The sequence below is a fragment of the Dermochelys coriacea genome, chromosome 8 (assembly GCF_009764565.3).
Source record: "Dermochelys coriacea isolate rDerCor1 chromosome 8, rDerCor1.pri.v4, whole genome shotgun sequence".
Classification (NCBI taxonomy): domain Eukaryota; kingdom Metazoa; phylum Chordata; order Testudines; family Dermochelyidae; genus Dermochelys; species Dermochelys coriacea.
In genome coordinates, this window is record NC_050075.1 from 85,686,156 (window position 1) to 85,712,789 (window position 26,634).

General features: G+C 41.6%; 1 protein-coding gene across 2 annotated transcripts in view; it reads right to left on the bottom strand.

The window, feature by feature from the left end:
* Window positions 1-26,634, bottom strand: part of LOC119859694 (serine/threonine-protein kinase TNNI3K) — a 194,742-nt gene that overhangs the window by 81,683 nt on the left and 86,425 nt on the right. For both annotated transcript variants that reach the window (XM_043520182.1, XM_043520181.1), the window contains one exon: window positions 26,370-26,474. In XM_043520182.1, the coding sequence (XP_043376117.1) occupies window positions 26,370-26,474 (105 nt within the window). The remainder of the gene's footprint in view (window positions 1-26,369; window positions 26,475-26,634) is intronic.

Here is a 26,634-nt window from a genome sequence, read left to right on the forward strand (position 1 = left end):
CCCTGATATTTGTTGGAAGACTATTACAGCAAAACATGATATTTCCTGCAAATTCTTAGCATGCATAGGGGACATAGTCTGTCATTGCCTGTCCACCCACAAGTTGGGGCCCATCCAAATTTCCACTCCTAGGTACTCCACTGTTATGCCAGGAGGGAGAATTTCACTCGCAGTGTAATAAACATTTCAAATGATTATTGTACTGAGTGTTCAGTTTAGTATTATAGTATGATTGTAACACATGGCTGGATGGCCTCACTTCCCAGCATCAGCATGGTCTGTACTTGGCATCCAGTGCAAAAGCGCCTCTGTGGGCGTGGCCCTGACTCACAGCAGATCGCCCAAGATCTGCAGGTTTTCAGGAGCTGAGCTGCCTTTCAGTTCTAGGGGGGTGAAGCCCCTGATAGAACAACCAAGTGGAAAGTCAGTGAGTCAAAACTTGTGGAGTTTCCATTCTCCTTCCTGGGAAGTATCCACGTAGGTGATGATTTAGCTTTCTACATAAGCAGGATGTGCATTAATCTTACATCAAAGAAGGGAAATGGCAGTTGAGCACAATATCATTTTCTCCAGCTAGATCCAGCTTTTTGCACAGAGCTCCTGAGACTTTGCAGACCGTATTCAAGTTGCAAATAGTTAGTATTCTTAAGATGTCCATGTCTTCAGACTACATTGTACGTTGTGGATACTTTGTATTCTGCACTTACCCAGCAGTGCAGAAGAACTCTGTTCTCCAAGAATTTCTTTTTTCTTGTTTGATAACTATGATATTTAACCTTAAAACAGCTGATACAATAATCCTGTTGAAGCTATCAATGCATCACACATACTTCAGAAACTGATTTCTGAGTGAGTCTGGCCACTGATTCTCTAAAAATGAAGTTTTTGTATACAACCAAAAACTACAGGGCAGCTGTGGTATAGTTCATCCCCAAAGCAATGCAGCAGAGGGTGTGGGAGAGTCATTTCAGTTCTTACTCATCACAGAAAGACATTGTACAAAACATGTAATTGAAATGATTATTTTTTACAAGATTGAATATGAAAATCTATAGTCAAATAATTAAAATGTCAGACAAAGTCAATTTATAATGTATTAAACTTCCTGTTTTCAGGCCAACTCTGACTCTCAGTTACACAATTGCAAGATCACTAACAAAGTAAAATGGAGGGTTTTAATTTAAGCATTTTAAAAATGAACAACAGTTATTTACAGAAGATTTCTAATTACTGTCAAAATGTCCCATATTTGAAAATTCAGTGGAGTGTATTATACCTCTTTTGCTGACTTTTCCATTTCTAAAACCACCTTTTAGTAAATTTAGGGTGAGCAGATCGCAAGATGAAATATCAGGACACACTGGGCAAGTGGGAGGGAAGGGGGCAGGGGCGGGGAAGAGACAGACACAGGGGCACAGCCCTGACTGGAGCCAGAGGCACACTGGCCCTGTGCTACCAGCTACCTTCCCGTTGTTGGTGGGCCCATGCTGCGCCACACAGCTCCTCTACCCAGCGCCCGCTGGATCCACTATGTCCAGAGCCCACCTACAACTCTTCCACCACAAATGCACAGTGCTGTGCATCCCCCCCCCCAGCACACCCCTGCCCACAGCCCCACCACAGCTGCCCAGCACCCCACACAGAACCCCCCACTCGCTAGTTTCCCAATACACACACAGATTTCCCCTCCCTCCCTTCCTCTCTCCCAGTGCCCTTCCCCACAGACCCACTACCACAACTACACAATGCCCCACACAGTTCCCCACTGCCCAGTGCCCCGAGACACAGATCTCCCCCCTATTCCCAGCACTCCCCAACAGGCCCCCACTGTCTAGCACCCCAAAACACACAAACCTCTCCAACTGCCCAGCGCCTTCCACATCTCCCAGACACTCACCATCACACCCTGTCCCCTTCCCTGGCTGCACTTACCAGCCCTGCTGGGAGGTCTCTGGCTCCTAGGGTGAGGGCGGCAAAGGGAGTCTCCAGACTCTCCACGTGCTGCGCCCACCACAAGCTTGAGCTCCGTGGCTTCTATTGGCCGGGAAAAGCACCAGTGGGAGCTGGTAGAGCCGTGGAATGGGGCTTACAGGTGCCAGCAGCATGCAGAGCCCCCCCACTCTCAGAGCCAGAGGGACCTGCCAGGGGGCAAGGTGGGGAGTCCCAGCAGTGCTTACATTGGGCAGCTCCCTTCCTGGGAAGCATCCGGCTGGCATGTCCCTCTGGTTTCTAGGGTTGCGGGTCGACTCATGTTGGGTGGGGAGGGGTGGAGGGCTCTCTGTCCACTCCCGGTGCCTGCAAGCCCTGCCCCTGCAGCATGTGGCACTCCTGCCGGTGGGCGGGCGCTGGGACCTGCCCCAGGAAGTGGTGAGTGGCAGCACTGCAGCTGCCGTCTGGACGGTCCCGATATCGGGACAAAGGGCATCCCGACTGATATAAGGTCGGGACACGGGACAAGTCCCCTAAAATTGGGACTGTCCCGATAAAATCGGGATGTCTGGTCACCCTAGGTAAATTAGAGATTACTATGGAACCTATTTTATTATAGCTTGACCTCAGACATTTTTATTAGAACATAGCTTATTTATGACGTGACAAGGCATGCAGACCACTGCAATGCTTTGTTTGCTGTGTTTTTTCTTGACACAGTGTTGGAAAATCTGACCCTAAGAGCACCCCAATGCCAGCTGGCACACTGTTGTCATGATATTTACCCAAAAGATGGCATGAAATATATCATTGGGAAAACTAATGACTCACTGATCATTAATATTCCTGCATGATGTATCTACTGTCAGCCCACAAAGGACTTAACAGAGGCGGAAATACGTGACTAAAATTTGTTGAAACCAGGCATGTTAGGGAAGTTGATAAACAGGCTTTCTCCAGACAAAAGAAAGAGGCCAACACCTCACATCAGGTGTAGCCAAATTAATTTATATTGGATGTTGTGGGAAGAGACCATTTGCACTGTAAAATGCACCTGTGGGGGAGGAACCAGCATGGAGTCCACACCTGACAGCACGGTGGCCATCTAGACCCAACAGGGAAAAGGAACTTTTTTCTGGGGATACCCTTCAGAAGAATATGTATCAAAAATGTATTGGACTATAAAGAGAGGGGGACAGTACCTCTATACTGTCCTTCACCTGAAGAGACAAAGGAACCAAACACTTTGAGCTCTGTGAAGGGCCCTAACAGAAGAGTCTGGTCAGCCATGCTGGAAAAGAAACTTGGTGAGAAACAAGTGCTTTGAACAAGGGACTCTAGTTTGTTAATCCAGGTTTTATTCATAGAAGCATATTTTTATGTTTCTTTGTTTGTAACCATTTCTATCCTTACTCCTGATTCTTCATATCACTTAAACCTGTGTCCTTTTATTAATAAACGTACTTTACTTTTACTAAAAAAGAAAAGGAGTACTTGTGGCACCTTAGAGACTAACAAATTTATTTGAGCATAAGCTTTCGTGAGCTACAGCTCACTTCATCAAATGCATCCAATGAAGTATGGGTGGTCTTAAAGCAATGTCTGAGACCAGGGTCATCCCTTTCAGTGGAGGACCAAACTGAAGCATGGATTTCTGAGGACAGAAATAACCATCATCCACCAGCTAATAACTCACTGTTTTCAGTGTGTGCTACTGTGACCTCTAGCTCCTGTTCCACAGAGCTGGAGATAGGGTCATCCAAGCCTAGAATACGGCTGGCTGGTTTTGGAGGTGCTGGCTCTCATACTGGTGAACAATAACGGTACCACTTCAGTGTTTACTCCCTGTACATTCTCCAAGCATTCTGCCCTACAAGTGGCCTTTATGAACGTTGGTGTGAAATCTGAGCTTGCTGGGAGTTTTCATTCTTCTATGGAAGACTTCCCCCCAAAAAAGGGTGAGACACTGTCAGGACATCTAAGCAACCAGCTGTGGCTGGAGCAGGAGTGGTGTGTCAGAACTACCAGGGAGCAACCCCAACAAGGGTTGAGGACACCAGAGTGACTGCTTTCATTAGGAGCCTATATTCCTGCAGTAAGGTCACTGGTTAGACTCTTGCCTGCTTGTGGATTGGCTAGGCCCTTAGGCCTCTCAGGTAATTATCTCACATGACTCATCAAGCTCAGAATGCTCAGGCTCCAGGATGACTCATCAGGTTCAGAAAACTCATCACAGATATAATATTCTGAAATTCCAGAAACACTCTTTCCTCTCAACCCTTAACTGGGTAAGTCCTGGATAGTACAAATGTACTTTAAAAAATTCATACACAATACAAATATTACTTCCCACTTTTTGATTTCCTTAATAGCAGTAAGGTGTGTTTAATAGGGAGGTTTCTATAGTCTCTCAATGGGGAGACTTGAAGGTACTCTTAACAATGGTGCCATTCAGTAAACAATAATATCTAGCTTTTATAGCACTTTCCATTAGTAGATCTCAAAGTGGGTTACAAAGGAGGTAAGTACTATCATCTCCGTTTTACAGATGGGGAAACGGAGGCACACAAAGCTAAAATGACTTGCCCAAGATCACCCAGCATGTTAGTGGCAGAGCTAGAAGTAGAACCCAGTAGATCTGCTGAGTCCCAGTCCAGTGCTCTGTCCATTAAGTCCCGTAGCCCATCATATTACCATCCTGTCTACCCACTCCCAGCATGAATACATGTGCATGTGAGCGATGGACTTGACTGATGATCTTGACTGATACAACTGGGGACGCCTGGGGTTAAAAATAATAGGCTGTGACAGCTTGAGCTTAAGAGCCAAACCATGCTAGTTGGGGGTGTAACAACCTCATATCTCCTGTGGATCAGGTACAGAGGGGGATCTGTAACTCACGCATTAATGACTAGCTACAGTTACAGAGTAACTCACTTTGTGCTACTATAGTTTGACTGCTTGAACATTTGCAGAAAATGAGTACAAAAGGGCCCTGGAGAGGTCAGAAATGAGTTCATGTTTTTAGCTGAGTAAGTATCTGTGGCTGTATCTTTGCACTGTGTAGTTGTGATTTAAACTAGCAATGTTGCTAAAGTCACATGTTACCTCACCTTTCCCAAACAATCTCACAACAAACAAAAAATCAGACTGAGAATGAGATTACACAGCCAGGGTCTCATGTTGAACCCTGTCTCATCTTGTTTTGGCAGCATGGTTATTAGCTGGTGGAGCAGTATGAATTCTGAAGATCACCAGTGGGTCAGGATCATTCTTGGCAGCATTTCTGCTTGGTTTTGAGCTCAAACATAATGGACAAACAGCAGTCAGTTCACAGCTATGACCCTAGAGTAGCTTGTTTGCCAGAGTTTGAATCTCTGGCAAACAGCTTGATGCTGCTTTTAATAAGTAACACAACTTTATTTGAAAGCTTTAGATATCTTCTTTCCCCTGTACACAAGTTGACCAACATTTCCCTTAAAAACATCCCCATTTCAATGGTTTATAGCACAGTCAAAAACATTAAATCTGTACTGGAACTTGGTTCACAGGCAACCAGATATAAGGGCTTAAATTAAAAAATTCTATGCCCTTGTATTTTCTACTTCTATTGTGGCCTGGATGTGCTCAGATAGCAATGGCAGCTTCCATATGTGTATCAAGGGCTACATACAATTCCAAAACAACAATATTATTAGCACTTTTGGGGGGCTTGCATTACTCTGAGATAGTTTTGTTCTAAGAAGCAATTTCTCCCAAGGGAAATTATGGAAGTCACATGTAGCAGGGTCCCTGCAGGGCCCTCCTGGCTCCTGCCCCTGCTGGGCTGAGAAAGTCACACAGAGACTTTTAGGTGCAGTGCCCACCTGGTGCTTTTATATACAGGCTGTGCTCCCACCATCTTTCCACCATACAAGTAGTCCCTTCTTGCAGTCCACAGGCAAGAGGGGGGCAAGCTATCACTCTCTGCTTCCCCTTTCCTCTATTGCAGCTTTCCTCTTTCCAGCTCCCTCCCTGGCTTTCTTCCTCTGGTGCTCTTATCCAGCCCCAGCCTGCTGAGGCAGCAGCTGTTCAAGCTTCCCCAGTCAGGACCAGGTGGTCTACCCAGCTCCAATACACCTCCCTTAATTGGAGCTGGAGTGACAGAGGGTTGGCTAAGCGGTTTTCTGCTTAGCACCCTGTCATACAACATCATCTGGGACATTCAAAATAAGACTGGATGAGACCTTCATAAATGGAAAACAGGAAACAATACTGCATTAATTGGGACATAAATTCATTGATTTTTAAGGACTTGAGGGAACCACTGTGATCATCTAGTCTGACCTCCTGCATAACAGAGGCCATAGGACTTCCCTGAATTATTTCCTGCTTCAAAGTCAATAGTTGTAGTTGAACTAGAGCATACTTTTTTTTTTAGAAAAACAAGACATGACCTTCATGGGCCAAGTTGCATGCATCCTGCTCTGAGGGTGCAAAGCAGCCAAAAGGCCAGTTTCCCTGGCTACCTGCATATTCCTTTGCAGTGGGCCTGGTAACTCTATGGCACCTGTACAGCAGGTCTCTAGCATAGGGACCATTTCCAAGGAGAAAAGAAGCATGATGTGGGTGCCTCTGAGCTCTGGCTATTCTCAGCTGGAATGGACCTTTGGTTCTGTGGGCAGTCAGACTGCTCTAATTTACACCAGAGACCAGACTCCAGATCCCGGGCCTGCAGTGTACCTATTGGTTAAAACAGGAGCTGGGAATCTAGCTGACTTTTTATGGCTGACTCATACTCTTCTACTCAGTGACTTACTGTGAAAATGTAAGCAAGTCACATAACCTGCCCATGCCTCAATTTACCTCTTTATAAAATGGGGATAATAATTATTCCATTGCAGACATGAAAGAATGCTTGGGAGATTCAACCCTTGTGTATAAAGTGTCATCATTTCCTCAGAGGAAAGGAGCTATGTGTGCAAAATGAAGAGAAGTTGCCTAAAATGACAAAGGGCTCTCTTGTGCCTTTAAAGTAGAGCCCTTGACCCATGGTGGAGCTGAGCAACACTTCCCAGAGTGCCAGGAAGCACAGCTGCTCTGCCACCCTTGAAGAAGGTGCAGTGTCTGGTCAGCTCTGCTGGCGAGTGCATAGGGGGACGGTGGTGGGGAGAGATTAATGCTGGTGCCTGCTCTAACTTTCCATAGCCTTTGTGATCAGGGTAGTGTAAGGATCACATTGTGGCCAGTTGCTCTGTTATTGCAGATTAGTGGGGGCAAAAGATGGCTCCATACCTCCTACCTTAGCAGGGCATGATCTGAAAACACAATACCCACTACCATGCAAATCCTAATGCTGTACCTTTTTTGCAATAAAAATTTCTTAAGGATTTTTAGCATGCACTCCTATCAGACATGCCCAGCACAGGCATTGAGCTAATAAACCATAACAGATCTGTTACTGTCTATTGACTCAATGATCCATGAAATAAAAAATCCAGCAGTAGACTTTGATCAGAGAGAATGAAGTCCCTTTTAGAGCACTGATGACTCACAAACCTAGTACCTATTTAAAAAGGGATAGTAGTTTGTAAGTACTGCAAAAAAAATTAGTATGCATCTTCTCAAAATCTATAATCATGCCAGTAACAAAAATTTTAAAGCACCTCTAATCTTATATTCTCACAACACTGGCTATATCACAATGTTCTGTATTCAGGTTCATCCGCGGATGTGATAAAGATTGGGGAGGCTTTATTCCCCCCTGACTTTGTATTTATTTATTTATTTATTGACTTTCATATAACATTGTCTTTATAATAAAATCCAACGTATTTCAGCAGTAAATTACCAATGCTAAGAGACATGTTATGGGCCAAAGTCGGCCTTCAATTAGGCCTCAGTCCTGCATTTTGATCTGCAGGGTGATGATGGCTGTGCCATCGGCTGAATGTGTACACAGGAGACTATGTACTCATCAACTGCAGGACTGGGGTCAGAGATTTGTCGGTGTCTAATCCTGAGTTGCTTTGGATGAATGTAATGAAATGTAATGTCATTGGATTCTGGGATTGTTTGCTTTTGTTTTTTCACCTAGATGGAAGTGAGGCTTTAAGGCAGTGGTGGAAAACCTGCAGCCCATCAGGGTAATCCACTGACAGGCCGCAAGACAGTTTGTTTACATTGACTGTCCACAGGCACGGCTGCCCGCAGCTCCAAGTGGCGGCAGTTCGCCGTTCCTGGCCAATGGGAGTTGTGGAAAGTGGGCGTGGGCCACAGGGATGTGCTGGCCACCACTTCTCGCAGCTCCCATTGGCTGGGAATGGCAAACCATGGCCATTGGGAGCTGTGGGAGGCCATGTCTGTGGACAGTCAATATAAACAAACTCTCTCACAGCTTGCCAGCAGATTAGCCTGATGGGCCGCGTTTGGCCCGTGGGCTGCAAGTTGCCCACCACTGCTTTAAGGGATCTCTGTGACATTTAGCCTCCACTTATATACAGCTATATCATATACACGCATAGGTGTTAGAATTGATAAAGTTTCAGAGGTGTGTGTGTGTGTGTCTATGTGCATGCTGATGAAAAGTGCATAGGCATGTGTGCCTGTGCAGAAAATAATGAATTCACAAGTGGAAGTCAGGTTGAAGCCCCAAAGAAAATCAGACCTTAAGAGTTATTGTAATAAGCTTCATTTTATGTCATGAGTATAGCTGGTCAGAAAATGGAATTTTCATCCTGAATCAGAAAAAAAAGTCAACATTTCTAAATTTACTGGCAAACAAAAATTCCAAATATTTTGTTTCTGAAACATTAAACATAAGAATAGTCAGACAGGGTCAGAACAATGGTTCATCTAGCCCAAGATTCTGTCTTCTGACAGTGGCCAGTGCCAGAAGCTTCAGAGGGAATGAACCGAACATGGTAATCATCAAGTGATCCAGTCCCAGCTTCTGACATTCAGAGGCTTAGGGACACCCAGTGCATGGGGTGATCATCTTGGCTAATAGCTATTGATGGACCTATCCTCCAGAAACTTATCTAATTCTTTTTTGAACTCAGTTATACTTTTGGCCTTCACAACATTCCCCCAACAAGGAGTTCCACCTGTTGATTGTGTGCTCTGTGAAGAAGTACTTATGTTTGTTTTAACCTGCTGCCTATTAATTTCATTGGGTGACCCCTTGGTGCTTGTGTTATGTGAAAGGGTAAAAAACACTTCCTTATTCACCTTCTCCACCCCATTCATGATTTTATAGAACCCCTTAGTTGGCTCTTTTCTAAGATGAACAGATCCACTCTTTTTAATGACAGGTTTCAGAGTAGCAGCCATGTTAGTCTGTATTCGCAAAAAGAAAAGGAGGACTTGTGGCACCTTAGAGTCTAACAAATTTATTTGAGCATAAGCTTTCGTGAGCTACAGCTCACTTCATGAAGTGAGCTGTAGCTCACAAAAGCTATGCTCAAATAAATTTGTTAGACTCTAAGGTGCCACAAGTACTCTTTTTAATCTCTCCTCATATGGAAGTTGTTCCATACCCCTAATTATTTTTGTTACCCTTCTCTGTACTTTTCCCAATTCTAATATATCTTTTTTGAGATGAAGTGACCAGAACTGAACACAGTGTTCACGGTGTGGGCACACCATGGATTTATATAGTGGCCTACGATATTTTCTATTTTATTATCTATCCCTTTCCTATTGGCCCTTAGTTCTGTTAGCTTTTTTTGACCGCTGCTACATGTAGAGCAGTTGATTTCAGAGAACTATCCAAAATGACTCCAAGATCTTCTTGAGTGGTAACAGTTAATTTAGACCCCATCATTTTGTATGTACAGTTGGGATATTTTTTCCCCAGGGTACATTACTTTGCACTTATCAACATTTAATTTCATCTGCCATTTTGTTGCCCAGTCACCCAGTTTCGTGAGATCCCTTGCTCTTCACAGTCAGCTCTGGACCTAACTATCTTAAGTAATTTTGTATGGTCTGCAAGCTTTGCCACCTCATTATTTACTCCTTTTTCTAGACTGTTTATGAATATGTTGAACAGTACTGATCCCAATACAGATCCCTGGGGGGGACCCCCGCTATTTGCCTCTCTCCATTCTGAAAACTGACCACTTATTTCTGTCCTTTCTTTCTGATTTTTTAATCAGTTATTGATCCATGAGAAAACTTTCTCTCTTATCCCATGAGTGCGTACTTTATTTAAGAGCCTTTGGTATGGGACCTTGTCAAAAGCTTTCTGAAAGTCCAAATAGACTATATTGACTGGATCTCCCTTCTTCACGTTTGTTGGCACCACCAAAGAATTCTAATAAATTGATCAGGCAATAAATTGGTCCTTTTACAAAAGCTGTGTTGAATCTTCCGCTATGTATCATGTTTATCTGCATGTTTGATAATTCTGTTCTTTATAGTTTCAACCAATTTGCCTGGTACTGAAGTTAGACTTATTGGCCTGTAATTGCCAAGATCACCTCTGAAGTCTTTTTTTTTTTTTTTTAAATCAGTATAACATTAGCTATCCTCCAGTCACCTGGTACAGAGGCTGATGTAAGTGACATGTTATATACCGGAGTTAGTAGTTCTGCAATTTCATAAACATAAAAATACACATAAATTACATAAATTTTAAAATGATAGTCAAAATTAAACATTTGACCTTATCAGAATAAATCATTTTGATAATTTTCCATTGAAAATGTTGATGAAATACATTCCTTCAAAATGTATTTAATCTAATCAGCATTTTCGGATGAAAAACTAGCGGTGAGCAGGGTTTATATGTGGACTAGCCACTAGAGGGAGATGCAATGCACACTTTACAAGCATGTCACTTTATCTCTGAATTTTTCTTCATCTATGGGTTGCTGTGCTTTTAAAGATATAGATTAGTTATACACCTCAGTTACACTTTAATTTAATTGAACATGTTCGTTTTAGAGAGCTACTTCAAATTATATTTACTTTACCAATAATAAGTAGTCCTGTGTAAAGAAGCAAAGTAAACAGTTAACAAGTCTGGGAACTGTCAGAGTAGATAAAACCGTGTTTTTGCCAACTACTTTATCATATACAGTATTGTAATTTTCTGATAGTTTTGCACATCACTAATACTTGTCAGTGCTTTTCTGGACCAAAAGCTTAGCACACAGTGGGTGTTCTGTGGTGTAACTGCTTTTAAAAAAACATAAAAAGACCACCAACCCCTCAACCCCTCCTCCTTCCAAAACACATGCACACTACCCTTTAATTGTCAAAAGGAAAAAAAGACTGATCTTCTCTTTCTCACAATCTCTTAATCCCCACAGGATGACAGTGAGCAGTGAATGAAATCAGTCTGTTTGACACTCTTGGCTACATCCCTCAAAGACAGACACATCCTGTGATCACTTACACTTACAAGACACTACTTTCTTTAAGAGAACCATGATACTGTAGGTAGGGTTTAGCAAATCTTCAAAAAATTAATCTCATTTGAAGATCTGTCTTTCTCCCACAACCTCAGTGCTCGTGTCCTGACTTTTAAATGTTTCAGGGTACTTAAACCAGCACTGTTAGCTGTATTCCTTCCTCTTCTGTGGTGCTTTCCCACAGAGGGTAGGGAATATAGAAAAGGGCAATGGTGATCCATTCCATGGTGCCTATACTTTAGGATTAGGGTGACCATATTTCTTATGCTGAATATGGGACACCTGGTAAAATTACTCATATTCAGGCAAGTTCAACAACAATCAATCAGAACTATGCAGTACAAACATTCAAATTAACATCAAGTTGACTGAGCCCCTGTCAATGCTTCCATTCCCTGCTGTATAGAAAATGATTACCTTGGATCTTAGGCCTGGTCTATGTTCCATGGTTACATCGACGAAAACTGCCTTGTGTTGACCTGGAAGTGTGGAAGTGTTTTCACTTAGCTCCTGCTGACATAAGAGTCTCTCTATGCCGATGTGGTAATACCACCTCCCTGAGCAGTGTAGAGTCACAGTCGATGTAATGGAGACAGGGTCAGTGTAGACACTGCATTGCTTACATCGACTGTTACTGGCTTTCAGGCGTTGTCCCACAAATCCCCCCACTGATGATACAATTGATACAAGCGCTCCTAATGAGGACATGCACCGCCAAGACAAGGAGCTAAGCGTGAGCACACACAAGTGATATAATAACTGCAGGGATTGTATGCTGACGTAAATTAGGTTGACATGGCCTCACTTTGTTTTACAGGCTTTTTTAGGGTTAGTCTGGCTTCACATCTGGCTCAAAAACAGTGAAGCTCTGAAGTTAGCTCTCTTTATAGGGGAAGTAAAAGTTGAATGTTTAGACATGAGCCTCTCCTGATGTCCTTACCTTAAGGGACAGGAAAACACCCAATTGTGAAAAATAATGTGCAATTCCTTTCAAATAAAAGAAAATTACTTGTTAGGATAAAAGGTAATCTGTTTCATTTTAGTGTATTCATATCTTGACTCCATTTAAAGATCCCTTATTCTTAACTGTGTAGTGGATCATTACAACTGCAATGCCAGGTGATAAATGGTTACATCCTGCAAGGAGCTTGTCATTTAATAGGATATTATTCTATACAGACTTCTGATGTGAACCATAGTACATACTGACTTCATCAATGTTTGAATTACTTTTCTGGTAATATTGACTTTTCTGCAAACATGTACAAGCGTGGGCAGAATAGTCTTCACATTAAAAAGTCCAGCTTTCAAAACAGTTAAAAATAATTTCAGTGCTGTCCTTTTGACCTCCGGGCAATGTTCCTGAATTATAAATCTCAGGACTGTAGGTAGCTAAAAAGGTAGTCTAAATAAATCACGTGAGCCACTATCTGACATTTGATTTCTACACATGGCCCGCATTGACTTCTCTGGGAGTTATGGGTTTATAGATTCATAGATACTAAGGTCAGAAGGGACCGTTCTGATCATCTAGTCCGACCTCCTGCACAGCGCAGGCCACAGAATCTCACCCACCCACTCCTATGAAAAACCTCACCAATGTCTGAGCTATTGAAGTCCTTAAATCATGGTTCAAAGACTTCAAGGAGCAGAGAAGCCTCCCTCAAGTCAACCATGCCCCATGCTACAGAGGAAGGCGAAAAACCTCCAGGGCCTCTCCAATCTGCCCTGGAGGAAAATTCCTTCCCGACCCCAAATATGGCAATCAGCTAAACCCTGAGCATATGGGCAAGATTCACCAGCCAGATACCCAGGAAAGAATTTTCTATAGTAACTCAGATCCCATCCATCTAATATCCCATCTCAGGGGATTTGGCCTATTTACCCTGAATATTTAAAGATCAATTACTTACCAAAATCCCATTATCCCATCATACCATCTCCTCCATAAACTTATCGAGTAGAATCTTAAAGCCAGATAGATCTTTTGCCCCCACTGCTTCCCTTGGAAGGCTATTCCAAAACTTCACTCCTCTGATGGTTAAAAACCTTCGTCTGATTTCAAGTCTAAACTCCTGGTGGCCAGTTTATACCCATTTGTTCTTGTGTCCACATTGGTGCTGAGGTTAAATAATTCCTCTCCCTCTCCTGTATTTATCCCTCTGATATATTTATACAGAGCAATCATATCTCCCCTCAACCTTCTTTTAGTTAGGCTAAACAAGCCAAGCTCCTTAAGTCTCCTTTCATAAGACAAGTTTTCCATTCCTCGGATCATCCTAGTAGCCCTTCTCTGTACCTGCTCCAGTTTGAATTCATCCTTTTTAAACATGGGAGACCAGAACTGCACACAGTATTCTAGGTGAGGTCTCACCAGTGCCTTGTACAACGGTACTAAAACCTCCTTATCCCTACTGGAAATGCCTCTCCTGATGCATCCCAAAACCGCATTAGCTTTTTTCACAGCCATATCACATTGGCAGCTCATAGTCATCCTATGATCAACCAATACTCCAAGGTCCTTCTCCTCTTCCGTTACTTCTAATTGATGCGTCCCCAACTTATAGCTAAAATTCTTGTTATTAATCCCTAAATGCATAACCTTACACTTCTCACTATTAAATTTCATCCTATTACTATTACTCCAGTTTACAACACCTCTGAAAATCAGACTGCTTGTTCAAGTGCATAAATATTATAGTTAATTCAAGAGGTTCTGTGTCCCACACAGACAAGCGTCACCCTTACATTTAAATGTTGGGGAAGAAGGCAGGATCCACACAATAGCCAAGTCTTTAGCTTTGGGGCTTCAACCCCACCTGCCTCTGCAGAGTGCTCTGTGCCATAGAAGGGCTCTGCACCCATAGCATGGTCTCCCAAATCCTGCACAGTGTAATAAAAGTAGTCCTGTTTCCAGGCATTCCTCTGTCCCCTTGGATTCCCAATGTAGGAATCACGTGAATGTGCCTACATCTTTCTCTTTCTCATATACACACACTTATATTATATATGGGTTGCTTGAAATGTTTCCAACAAAAAAATTATGTCAAAAATGAAGTTTAGTTGAAATTACATTTTTTCCATGAAAAAAAATTCATTTTTGCCTAAATGTATTGGTTTGGGAGCCTTTTTTCATCCTCCTGATCCTGGGCTCTTCTGGGGGTAGGCAAGACCCCGAGGTTAATCTGGACAGTCTGGAAGGCCTGTCTAAATTATGGCACCTTCTCTGAGACTGCCCTATAAACTGCAGCATTGTCCAGAATCTCTGCAATACTGCATACTGCAGCCCTGCCCTGACACACTCCTGTCACTCCCAGGTCAACCCCGCCCTGGCACACTTCCTACATCAATGCTTTAAGGGGCTCCAGAGAAGGCAGCCTTATGGCTGTCTTGCTCACTTCCTGAGCTGGAAGTGGGGCTTTTACAGCCTCTTCATAGTGCTCCAGCCTTTTTCTGGCATGAAGGGGCCAGAGTGGGAGTCAGGATCTCAGCCATAATGTGCTGCAATTATCATAACTTTGTTTCTTTAAAAATTAAGAGGGGGAAATTAGAACCCCTCCCACATGTATTTCAATAACCCCTCTTTTTTGTCAAAAAAACCCCAGACATATTCACTTGACTGTCTGATTCTCAGACATGTAGGAGAAAATAAAACACTTCAAAGCCTGATGCAGAAAAGTAACCAAATGAGCATGTATCAAATAAAGGATTATCCTTATTTGTGAGGACCTTTGTGTCTGAAAACACAAAGGCAACCTACTGAGCTAACGGTGAATCTGCTTTTTCTGTCAGTAGTAGTTCCATAATAGTCTGGGGGAACAAACATGCATGTCTTCCAGATTCTTCTTTTTGCCGTAGTGAAACTCCTGATTTACAGCACAAGGAGTGAGAAGAGAATCAGGTTCCCTTTCTTTACAATGAACTGAAATTAAATGGGGCCAGGATTTCTCTCTTGATCCCAGCATCTCTGGGGCCCACCCAGTTCCTCCTCTCCTACAGGTTCCGTGTAACTCCCATTAAAGCGCAATAATTACTCATAACTGTGATGGGTGGGTGAGAATGATGCCCTGAACATTAGAACCATATTTAGTTTTAAAACCAGGTATTATCAAGCCTATTTGGACTAGTACAGATGTACTTTCCCCAAGCTTGCAGCTCCCATGACTTCAACTGAAACATTTTGGGACTCCTACAGATTTCTCATCCCAGAATACACTCATACATCTGTAGACCATTAGTTTGGGAATGCTCTGAACCACTCTGCAGGTGACAAAGAGAGAGGTGAAAGAGGATTGTAATGGCCAGAAGAGGATGTTGGGCAATGCCCACTCTGGATAAAAGTTCCATAAGTAAGTCAACCTGCCAGATGATACTTAAAATACAACACAAGAGCTCTTTACCTTTTCCCTCTCAGAACCTGATCCTAAAAGTTGCTGAGCACTAACAGCTCTTCCTGAAGTCAACATGGTTTCTTAACTATAGTCACCATCAGGCCCTCAGCGATAACTATTTTCAGACATTCACAGCAATATGTTTCAATACATGGTTATAAAGCAGAGAACAGTATCCTCCTACTAATGGCTATAACTTTATTACCAAACTAAATTTTTTCAAACAAGGCAAAGTACACCCTCCCTTTTCAAGGGGACTCTATATACGACATGCAAAGCTTCAATATTTAAAGTTGAACTCTACTCTAAAAAGTGACTATGTGAAAACATCTCCTTCTTACTCATCAGATCCTCTTGCTTTCATACCTGCTCACTTTATTGACAAAAATAAGTTTTGACTTGTTTTTTTTTTTTACTTGGGATAACTCTGAAGAGCTACCACAGCTATGGGAGAAGGGGAGCTGGGTTGAATTCTTTCTTGCGCATCATAAACATATTTGTTTATAACTTCCAATTGCTTACTCCCACGTCACCTCAAGTAAAACACTAAAATTGCACAGGAAACACTTACAGAATAACCTGTACCGCAGATGTTCTACTTCTGGCAATAATGTGCAATAAGAAAAGTACCTAGCTTGTTAAGGTTGAGTTTAGATGGTTGGCGGTTTAAAAAAACCCTAAATGCTTTTTTTTTTTTTTTTTTTTACTTGTACACAGAGGCCATTGGACCTATAAGTCACTGAGACAATAAATTTTGAATTCCACTATGCAATATTTTTTACAGAGTTCCTCTTCAAAGTAGAATCACACTTTAAAACAAAACCATCTTTGGGTTTCTAAAGATGGGAAAAAACAAAAAAGAAGAAAAAGCATTTGAATAATACGTTTTTCCCCACATTTGGGTAATACAAATGGAGCTCTAGAGCTCAATGGAGTTTTATAAAACTTTCACATAAAAATGTTCTTCTGGGATAAGAATAGGCATGAAAAATTTCAGCCCAAACAGTAATTTCTTGAGAAAGTTATAAATGGCTGGAAGTAGGGATTTACAACAGAAGTGAATTCTAAACTATGACTATAGCATTGTTCCTGCATCACTGTAAGGATGTACTGAATAACTTGTTACCACTATTGAATGCATATTTAGGCTGTTCACTAACCTTTTCACACTATATCTCCAACTCCCCTTGTCAATATTTCCCTTAATCAGGGGTACACCTGGCTAATACAGAAGCTCAAGTGATTATTTTAAATACTGAATAAAACATTTATAACCTGGACATGTGGCATGTACTGTTGGCTAACTGGCAATGGTCTCGGCTGCAGTGTCGTGACCACAAGCTCACACAGCCATATGAATAACAAAACTATTTTAGGGATGAAATAAAATGAAGTATACAGAATGTAAATCTGCACTTTTGTGGTATGTTAGATATGTACTCCAGCATGTCTCAAAACAGGATCAAGTAACTTGTCTAATTCAGAGGCTGAATAAGAAGACGAAAAAATACTCAAGAGATATGCAAAGAAAGTGTGAAATGGAACCTCTCTAATTATGAAAGGAAAGTTTGCCATTTTTAAGTCATAAAAGCAATGCAATAACCACTTGCAAAGAAATCTCATCTAAGATATCAAAAGCAATTCATATAAAATGAAAGGAGTTGACATTAGTGAATTGGAAAAAGAAGGTTTATTTTGATATTGTCACAGAATGCAAATGTGTATTGCTGCAAGGACAAGTGATCTGCCATAAATGTTAGCATCCACAAAAGCTGAAAAGTGATAGAAAGAGAGAGGAAGAACATATCCAGGATTGTGCATCCTGTGCTAGATTCAGTTAAACAAGGATACAAACAACATATTCAAATATTTTAATACTCTGTAATGAAATGTCTGCATCTATTGAGGAAAGTTATTGAGAGATGAAACCTTTAAAATAAAGGAAAAAATGGAATGTTGTCAGGGTTGCATATATTTAAGACCTCTGGAAAATTTGGAGCAAACTGAAATCACATATATAGAGAAAATGCACCTTAAAAACTCACTGGTTAAAGCAATGTACTGTATCTAAGATGCAGTGAAAAATTGTTGATCATGGCCATACAGCTAAAATGGATTTTGCCTTTTGCAAAATGCCATTTAGGAATAAAAGCGTCTACAGAAACTAATGAAAATTGATGTACTGACTTGGGAAAGCTATTACAGTTGATTTAATTTGAAGCAAAGAACACGCAAGAGGAAGCACAAAAACACAGGTTGCGTGCAACAAATACACAAATGGCAAGGCTTCTGGAAATTAGAACTATAATTGCTACGAGGATTTGGAAAGTGAAGCTGTGAATATGGCTAAGGATGTAGAAAATGATATTGTATATATAAAAAATTTCAAGAAAGTGAATATCCAAGAGTTCAGAAAGTTTTCATGTGCCAGCTACTGTACTGTATGTTCATAGCACAGGGCTTGTGAAAGGCAGAGCAAATTATAACAAAGAGGTATGAATGTGGACACAGCAATGCTCTTATGATATTTATCAAAGTGGTGACTGATCCAAGTAGATTTAGGGGAGTGAAAGTATTTGAAAAGAAAGAAATGAACTAGCTGGCACCAGTACACCTGATAAAGGGAAAATGAAAGTAATATTGATGGTCTCCACAAAAAAGCATAACATGCCCATATTTGAGCTGTTGATAAGTCAAGTGAGGCACACAAATTCTTGCCAGATAATAGTTTTCAAGACAGATTAAATTTAAACTCCCCCAACCAGGATTCCCACAAATCACTGTCTTCAAGATTGCTAGCGTCACATAAACCAAAACCACAGGATGATAAATTTAATCATAAAAATGTAATGGGTTCATACAATGTTCCCATGATTCTTTGAGTTTCTAGTGAATCTGATTTCAGCTCCCATACTTTCCATCAGAATATGTAAGTGATTTGAATATGAGAAGTAGAATTGTTTTGAGACCCCATGAAATGTCAAATGAAAATATTAATCAAATGCAAAACTAAACCAGACACACTGAAGAATGGTGTATGCTGGTAGTAAGGTAAGCAAAACAACAACAACAACAAAAATCAGTATAGAATTACAGACTCCTCTAAGTTCTTGGTTCAAATCTAGCCTTGGTCAGTAGATCATAGTGGACAGATTGTCTGGAGCGGCAATCCCTTGAGGTCAAGGATGATCTCTTTCACAGATTTTATTTTTCATGGGTCCTTTGGTGACTGAAGAGTCCAATTCTTGAGCCACAGGCTCATTGGCAGACATTGCAGGTGGTGTTGGAAGACAGGATTGGGCTGCGATTGCTACATAACAATTGTCTTTCCTTTCTTTTCTGGTGTTTTTCTGCGACCAGGGCAAGGCAATTTTCCTCAAAAGTGTACATTCCCTCTCTGATAAGTCTTTGCCAATTATCCCTATCCTGGGCTGCTGTCTCCCAGCATGTGGTGTCAATGCCACATCTCTTGATGTTTATCTTGACGGTGTCTTTAAAGCATTTCTTTTGGCCTCCTCATTTCCTTTCTCCTTTGGTGAGTTGGGAATACAGCAGTTGTTTTGGTAAGCATACATCAGTTATGCACACAGAGTGCCCGCTCCACCTCAGCTGGTGCTGGATAATTAGCACCATAATTAACACTGAAGATGAGGACACTGATATTAGTGCAACGATCCTCCCACTTTATGTTGAGGATCTTCTAAAGAAAGTGCTGGTGCTGACATTCCAGGTTTTTAGGTGTTTTCTGTAGGTCACCCAAGTCTCACAGCCTTAGAGGAGAGTTGGGATTACCACCGCTTTGTAAACTAACAGTTTAGTATGTTCTCTGATGTTGTGACTGTTGAACACCTGGCGAGACAGTCTGCGAAAGACAAGGCTGGCACCACGAATTCTGTGCTGAATCTCAACGTCTATGTCTGTCCTCTGTGAGAGATGGCTGTCAAGATAGGCTAAGTAGTCTACGTTTTCCCGTTCTTCTTTGTCAATGTAGATCTTCCTTACTGGGTCTGATGATTGTCCAGGGACTGGCTGGTAGAGAACTTTGGTTTTGCCGATGTTCAGAGTTAGCCGTAGGCTTTTGTAAGCTTCAGAGAAGCAATTAAGGGCTGTTTAAAGAGTCTCCTTTGAGTGTAAGAACACGGGATCTGAGAGCTGTAAGAACACAGTGGACAGATATGCACTGAATGAAAGCAGCCCAGGAATTGGTACTGTCTGGAACCCATATAACAGTTTATGCTGAGAGGTTCAATAGACAGAGAGACAGTACAATGCTGTCATCCCCGCTCAACTTAAAATTAAGGCACCTTGACAAGACAATATTGGATAACCTCTCTTGCCCCTTGTGCTGAACCCATCATCTGGAAAAACAGAAGAGTTTGCTCTAGAGGTGTCAGTCTGGCACCTACCATCAGTACTACATGCACTAATTTTGCTACTTTAAAGAAACAAAGAAATAGCCCATAGAAGCAGAGCTTAGACCAGAGAGCACACAAATGCTATCGTCACCTCAATGGCACTGAGAACTTCGAAAAGTGCAGACAGAGAGAAAGAAACTCTTAAGTCTCAAACTCAGGAAATACAAGAGAAGAAACTTCAGTAGAGCCAAGAAAAGGTTAATAAAGACTTCAGAGGAATCAGGACTAAATTGTCTGATGTTAAGGTCACACACGGCTCGAGATGGCGAGACCAAGAATACCTTTTTCATTCTTTCACTCGTGGATTGAAAGAAAATTAGAAAAAGAATTAGAAGAACATGTAATCAATCCTGTCCTTCACAAAATCCAGTAGTTGTGCTTGACTGCCAGATTCAAGAGCATCTTTCAGAGCAAAAGACACACAAAGCCTATTAAATGTGTGTTCCTTTTCCAAAGCAAGGGGTCACTAAAAGATCCTTCTACCCTTAATACACTAAAGATTTCATGAAAGGCAATGCTATTTTAAGATTTCATAAAGGAATTTTTATAACAAAGAACAGTTGCAGACACCATCCTCATTACTGCCATGCTGCCATCCACTCTTTCATCTGTATCACCAAGCCAGATCTTAAGAAACTTTTTATAGATAATTAAAGCCATCAAATGAAGCTCAGTCGCTAAAAACACAGTTTCTAACATGGTCAGCTGTTACGGTTTAAATTATACCGATACTGAAAGTGTCTAGGTTTTCATTTAAGTGCTTTAATCATGCTGGTTGAGCTCGCTCACGAAAGTAATATTTGGTATATCTGGTACTAAGGTGGAGTTCATCCCCAATGCTGGTAACCATTAAAACCTTGAAGGTTAGTTGGGAAAGCAAAACCAAAAATCCAAATTATATTATTAATGGTACAGAGGAGACAACCTCTAATACAGGATATCCAATATGAGAGATTCATTTTATCCCTAGCTTCCCTCACCTCATGTTGTGATTTCATTTAATTTATTATGTGAGGCATTATGTGATTTACAAAGATGAAAGTAAGCTGGTCTGGTATGGTGTACTGGCAAGAGCCAGTACACAACCAACCGTACCGGCAGGGGGAAGTTTCCCCAGGCCAACAATTTAAAAGGACCCTGGGCTCCTGGCAGTGGCCGGAGCCCTTGGCCCTTTAAATCACTGCTGTAGCCCCAGGGCTCTCGGCCACTGCCACTGCTACCATGGGGCTCCAGTAGTGATTTAAAGAGCCCAGGGCTTCCGGCTGCCACTGCTGCAGCCAGAGCCCCGGGCCCTTTAAATCGCTGCTGGAGCCCTGGGGTAGCAGCAGCAGCCGGGAGCCCTCAGGTTCTGGTGGCAATTTAAAGGGCCTGGGGAGTTACATGCTCCGCCCCTTCCACGCAAGGCTCCACACCTTCTGCCCGAGGGCCCCCCGGCCCGCCTTGCTCAGGACCCCGGCCTTGTGTACCGATAAATCCCTTAAATTACTTTCATCCCTGGTGATTTCTGAAGTTTACAAAGATGTTTATAACAGATGAACAAATTTGAGGTGAACAAATTTCCACTGACTTAACTGGAGTCAAGATTACACTCTTGGTGATTTGCCTCATCTATGGCCAGGGAGTAATTCCCTGGACTTTCACCCTGGGTTGAATGGGATTCATGCTGAGGAATGGGATGCATGATTTTAAAAGTAAAAGTTTCAATGTTCAAGCTACTCTAGCAGTGGCAGGCACCACCAAAAAGCTGCAAACATCTGTTTCACATTATTGACATGAAAGCAAAATGTCACCTTTTGGCAAGTGACTTGACAGAGATCCCAGCATGGCAATTAGACGATATATGGCCTTTTTGCGAGATGACATTTTTGGACAATGTTATTTAGGATGATCCAACATGGAACAGCCTTTGTCTTGTGACTAGAGATGAGCCTTAGCTATAAAGTTTGGATCTGGATCTCAACTGCCTCCATGGTCAAATATATTTGGGGTTTTGGTTTGTGTCATTGTAAACAGGAACCTAAGAAGGCAACAGCTGTGCTTCCCTTACAGAACATGGCCGCCCCTCTGTGCTCTCTAGTTGGGAAACTGGACAGGGAAGCATGAAGTGACAAAAGTATGTGGGGTACATCAGGGAGACTCACAGGAGGGACAAGAGAATATGGGAGCTGGGAAGGAGAGAGACTGAGGAAGTGGAGGGGACCTTGAGGCGTAAGAGCAGATGGAGGGGGAGATGGAAATATGGAGTGCAGGAGGGAGAACAAAGGATGACAGGGGAATGCGGACTGTGGGAGAGAGACTAGGGAGGTGTAAGGGAATACAGGCGCAGGAGGAGGACTGTGAGCAGTGGAGGGATGTCAGACAAAGGAATAACCATTCTCTCTGAGGGGGTGGCAATGCATTTTGTGTACATGTACAGGACTAAACAATTGGTTAATTGTTTACCAGTTGTTGGTATCTGTCTTTCCAGAACAAGGAAAGAGGGTATTTCCCTAAATCAGAAATCAAATCAACAAGGACAGAAACTGATAACTTAGTTATCCAGAATATCATTCAGATGTATTATTAAAACTCTTAAACTTGACAAGGTGTCAGGACTAGCGAGCATAGTGTACACAAGAGAAGTAGTGAGAGTGTAGGACAGAAACTGAAGAAGCGGTAGCTGACATTTTCAAAAGCTACGTTAATTCAGGACATATCCCTGAAGACTGGAAAATAGCAATGTAAAGGAGCAGTAACACACCAGCAAATTAGAGGCCAGGTAGTTCACTGCCAGTTGTAGAGAAAACATTTGGAAATGTTTTAGAAGATCAAGAGGTGTAACATTTACTGTACTAAAAGTGCTGCTTGGCTAAGAGTAGCCAACACAGTTGCAAGAAAGGTGCATCATGCCTCAGTGACTTGCTGCAATTCTCTGCGGCTGCTTCTGGCAGGGTAAATGAAAGTGCAGTGAAGTGGACATCACCTTATTTTTTTTAAAGAATGCCTTCTACCAATTTCCACACTGAAGGGTAATGTGTAAGGTGAGAAGTCATTGATTAGTAGGAAATCTGCCTGATTGCATTACAGGATGGCTAACCATGTGACTTTTTCAAGCTGGAGAAATGGAATGTGGATGCCACAGGGGTCAGAGTTGCATCTGCAGCTTGTACTTGACACAATAAGGATTTAAAAATGTAAGAATTTAGAGTTCACAAATGAGAAAGTGGGAGAGAAAACAAACAAACATGCAGTATGCTATAGGGACTTCCTTTAACAGTTCATATGAAAACATATGGCTTTTTGCATTGTGATAAACATTTCCTCAGTTAATTTTCTTCTTTCCCTTTGAGGTGCAGAGATCAGTGCCTTCGTATTGTACAGAACTGGTTATTGCAAAGCTTTACTGTCAAGCATTCCAACTTGTTTGATAAATGAGCTGCAATTAGTACAGAATGCAATAGATAGGCATTCAACTTATGCTCAGAGTTTGGTTCTCATGATACCAATGTTCCTGCTCTGCTACTTAAGTAATAAAGTTGCACAATAAGGCTCGTATCAGTGGAGGCGAGCTGAAAATATGTCTATAAACATTGTTGATTGGTCTATTTGTATTTGGAAATCCCAAAATCTGCACATTCAAATCAAGTGATTGTGCATGCAATCAGGCAGCTGGTACGTAGCTATCCATTTCTGCATCTTAATACAGGTATTTGCATGTACAGATAGACACACTCAGACATTTGGTAGGTAGAGAGTAATCAAAGCATGCTGATCATTTGAGACAAAGTATAAGGTAGAATTTATGCCAGGACTGCCATCCTGAAACATTTAAAAATCATGAGTCAGGCCCCACGTGATTGGCTTAAATATTGTGAGATTTTAAAAATAGTTTGGGTCTTTTCATTTGTTTTCTGGTTTTTGAGACTTTAGGGTTCATTATATCAAGCTTTTATCTACCACCATGAAGGTTAGAATTACATTTTTTTAAATGAAAGGTGAGATTCTCACATAATAACATGATTCTGGGAGCTGGGGCTTTAAACAAAATCCCAGGTAATGTATTTGTGAGACTTGTGATAAAATAATGAGAGCTGGCAACATTGCCTATGCTTACTTTTAAAAGGACCAAACCTGAGAGATGGGGATGGAGGGAGGGGATTGTCATAGGCACAAAGGGTAGTTACTTCCATTGAAAGGGCACCTAACTCCCATTTATGCCTTTGAATATTCCTCCCCCCCCCCGGCCATTTCCCTGACTGAGATCACCTGGCTTACATCTCCTATAACCTTTCAGTCAGAGCTTTGGAGCTGTTCTCCGGCTGTGCTCCAGCTCCAGGCAAAAACCTGCAGCTCCACTACTCTGGAGTTGCTCTGCGAGCTCCGCTCCAAATACCTTGCTTCCAGTGATGGAATGTATTGCATTGGCTTGTAATTATTTGTAAGTACTGTGCATATACTTTGTGGAAATTATTATCTATATTCTAAATGTTGGTTCCTCCCAAGTCTCCTTCTCACCACCCTGGTGGTACAAAGTAGACTTACAGCTACTGCAAGGCAGTTCCTGAAGATTTCCCTAGGGCAGGGGAATCAACTGGAGTACGTCCGCCATAGCTACTCCATCTCTCCACCCCTGCCAGGGCCTAGCAAGTATTCTAGGGTGGGATGGAGAAATTCAGGGAAGGTGAACCAGAGCAGGGCCTGAGTCCAATGCAATGCACTCTAACTATGCCAGTTGATGGAATGGCTTGTTAGGAGCTATTATCTGCCAGAACAAGTTAGAACAGCTCTGAGGGGTGGAAAAGTGGCAGAACCCCATGAGAGGCAAGTGGTGCTCCTGAGAATTTTGGTCTATTTCTTTGTTGGGCTTCATATGTTACCATCCAAAATAGATGTACAAGTAAAGTCAGAAATTAAAAAAGCCCAAAGAGTTAAATATTACATTTGAATGTCCTCAGTTTAAGTACAGCTGGAAGCAAGAAAATATTACAGATGTTTTCAAATGTGAAAGCCATACAGTTAATTCTCTTGATGCTAGCCCTGGCAACATCCAGAAAAGCCACTGCTGCCTCAGTCTCCTCTGTTGTTGGCGCTAGAGCACTGACTTGGGAGACAATACTATGAACGCTTCTATTTCTTCACAAAGCAAGAGGAGAAAAGTCCATTTCCATTCCCCAAAGAAAGAACTACTAGCAGAAGAAGCTTTTAGTGCAGCTACCAGTTACAGTAGGACATGAAAGCTTTGAGCAAGGATCAAAAGATCATACAAAAAATGGGATGTGTGTGGAATACAGTTCTGTATTACATTGGCACTAAGCTGGAATACTGGAAGTGGATCATTGGGGAACACAAACAAAAATGAATACTGTAATTTTATTTCCCAAAATCCTTGTTTAGTAACAAGAGAAGAGAAAAGAAGGTATATATGCCTGATATGGAAGAAAATCTTTTCTGTGCCTAATAAGGTCCTAGCCCTTTACGATTTTTCATGTAGAGGATTTATTGTCTTACAGGGTGAATTCCATTAACTTAACAGTAAGTTCCTGAAGAAACTTCCAGTAAGTTCCATTTCCTTCCTTCAAGAGAGGATGAACTTTAAAAGACCAGGACTGCACATTGGAGAGAATATAGTTGTTGAACAGCTGCATCCTTTTGGAAAGATTACCTTCAGAATTCAACAGACATCACTATGAGCAGTGGTTATATATGGAACATATGCTAGGAATGTGATGGGCAGTTGACAGTTTTCAAATCTGTTCCAACATTTACATACATGAATTTGTATAACCAGGTCTTTGATACTTGAGCCGCTCCTGTCACTTTGTAGGTATACACCAGATGACTACTCCACTGAATGTCAAGTAACTATATTAAGGGGTGCAACTTAGTGTAAATTACACAACAGATGTGTATTTCCCATGTCAATTTTATTCTTACTGGATGCATATAAATCATAAATCATTTCAGAATATGACACATTGCTGGGAAATAGGTATTAGTCTGAAGAATAAATAAATTGTATCAAATAAATAATTCAAAAATAAATGTGTTAAAGCATTCAATAACACTGACACACTTAGGCCTCATGATTCAATCTGATCCATACAGGTGGACCCATGCACCTGTTCAGAGCCTCACAGATTTAAATAAAATTCTGCACAGGTACAAGAGACTGGCTATGCAGATCAGACTGCAGAATACTGAATTTATTTTAGGGCTACATCTTCCACTGAATTTGAGGGAAAAGGAGAGAAACTTACCTGTTCAAGTCCCGATGTATGATTGGTTGTATAAGATTATGAAGATACTCCATACCTTTGGCAACATCTACAGCAATGATTAATTTTGACTGCAAGTCAAGATTCCTAGATTTAAAACATACAGTACTGGTCAAAATGGACAGATATAAAACAAATTTACTTGCAACATTCTGAAGTGCTCATAATAACCTGATAGTTGTGTCATCTGCAAATCAGAACTGTCTTTTTAGTTGGTTTAATGTAATTTGAATTCAAAATCTCGTCA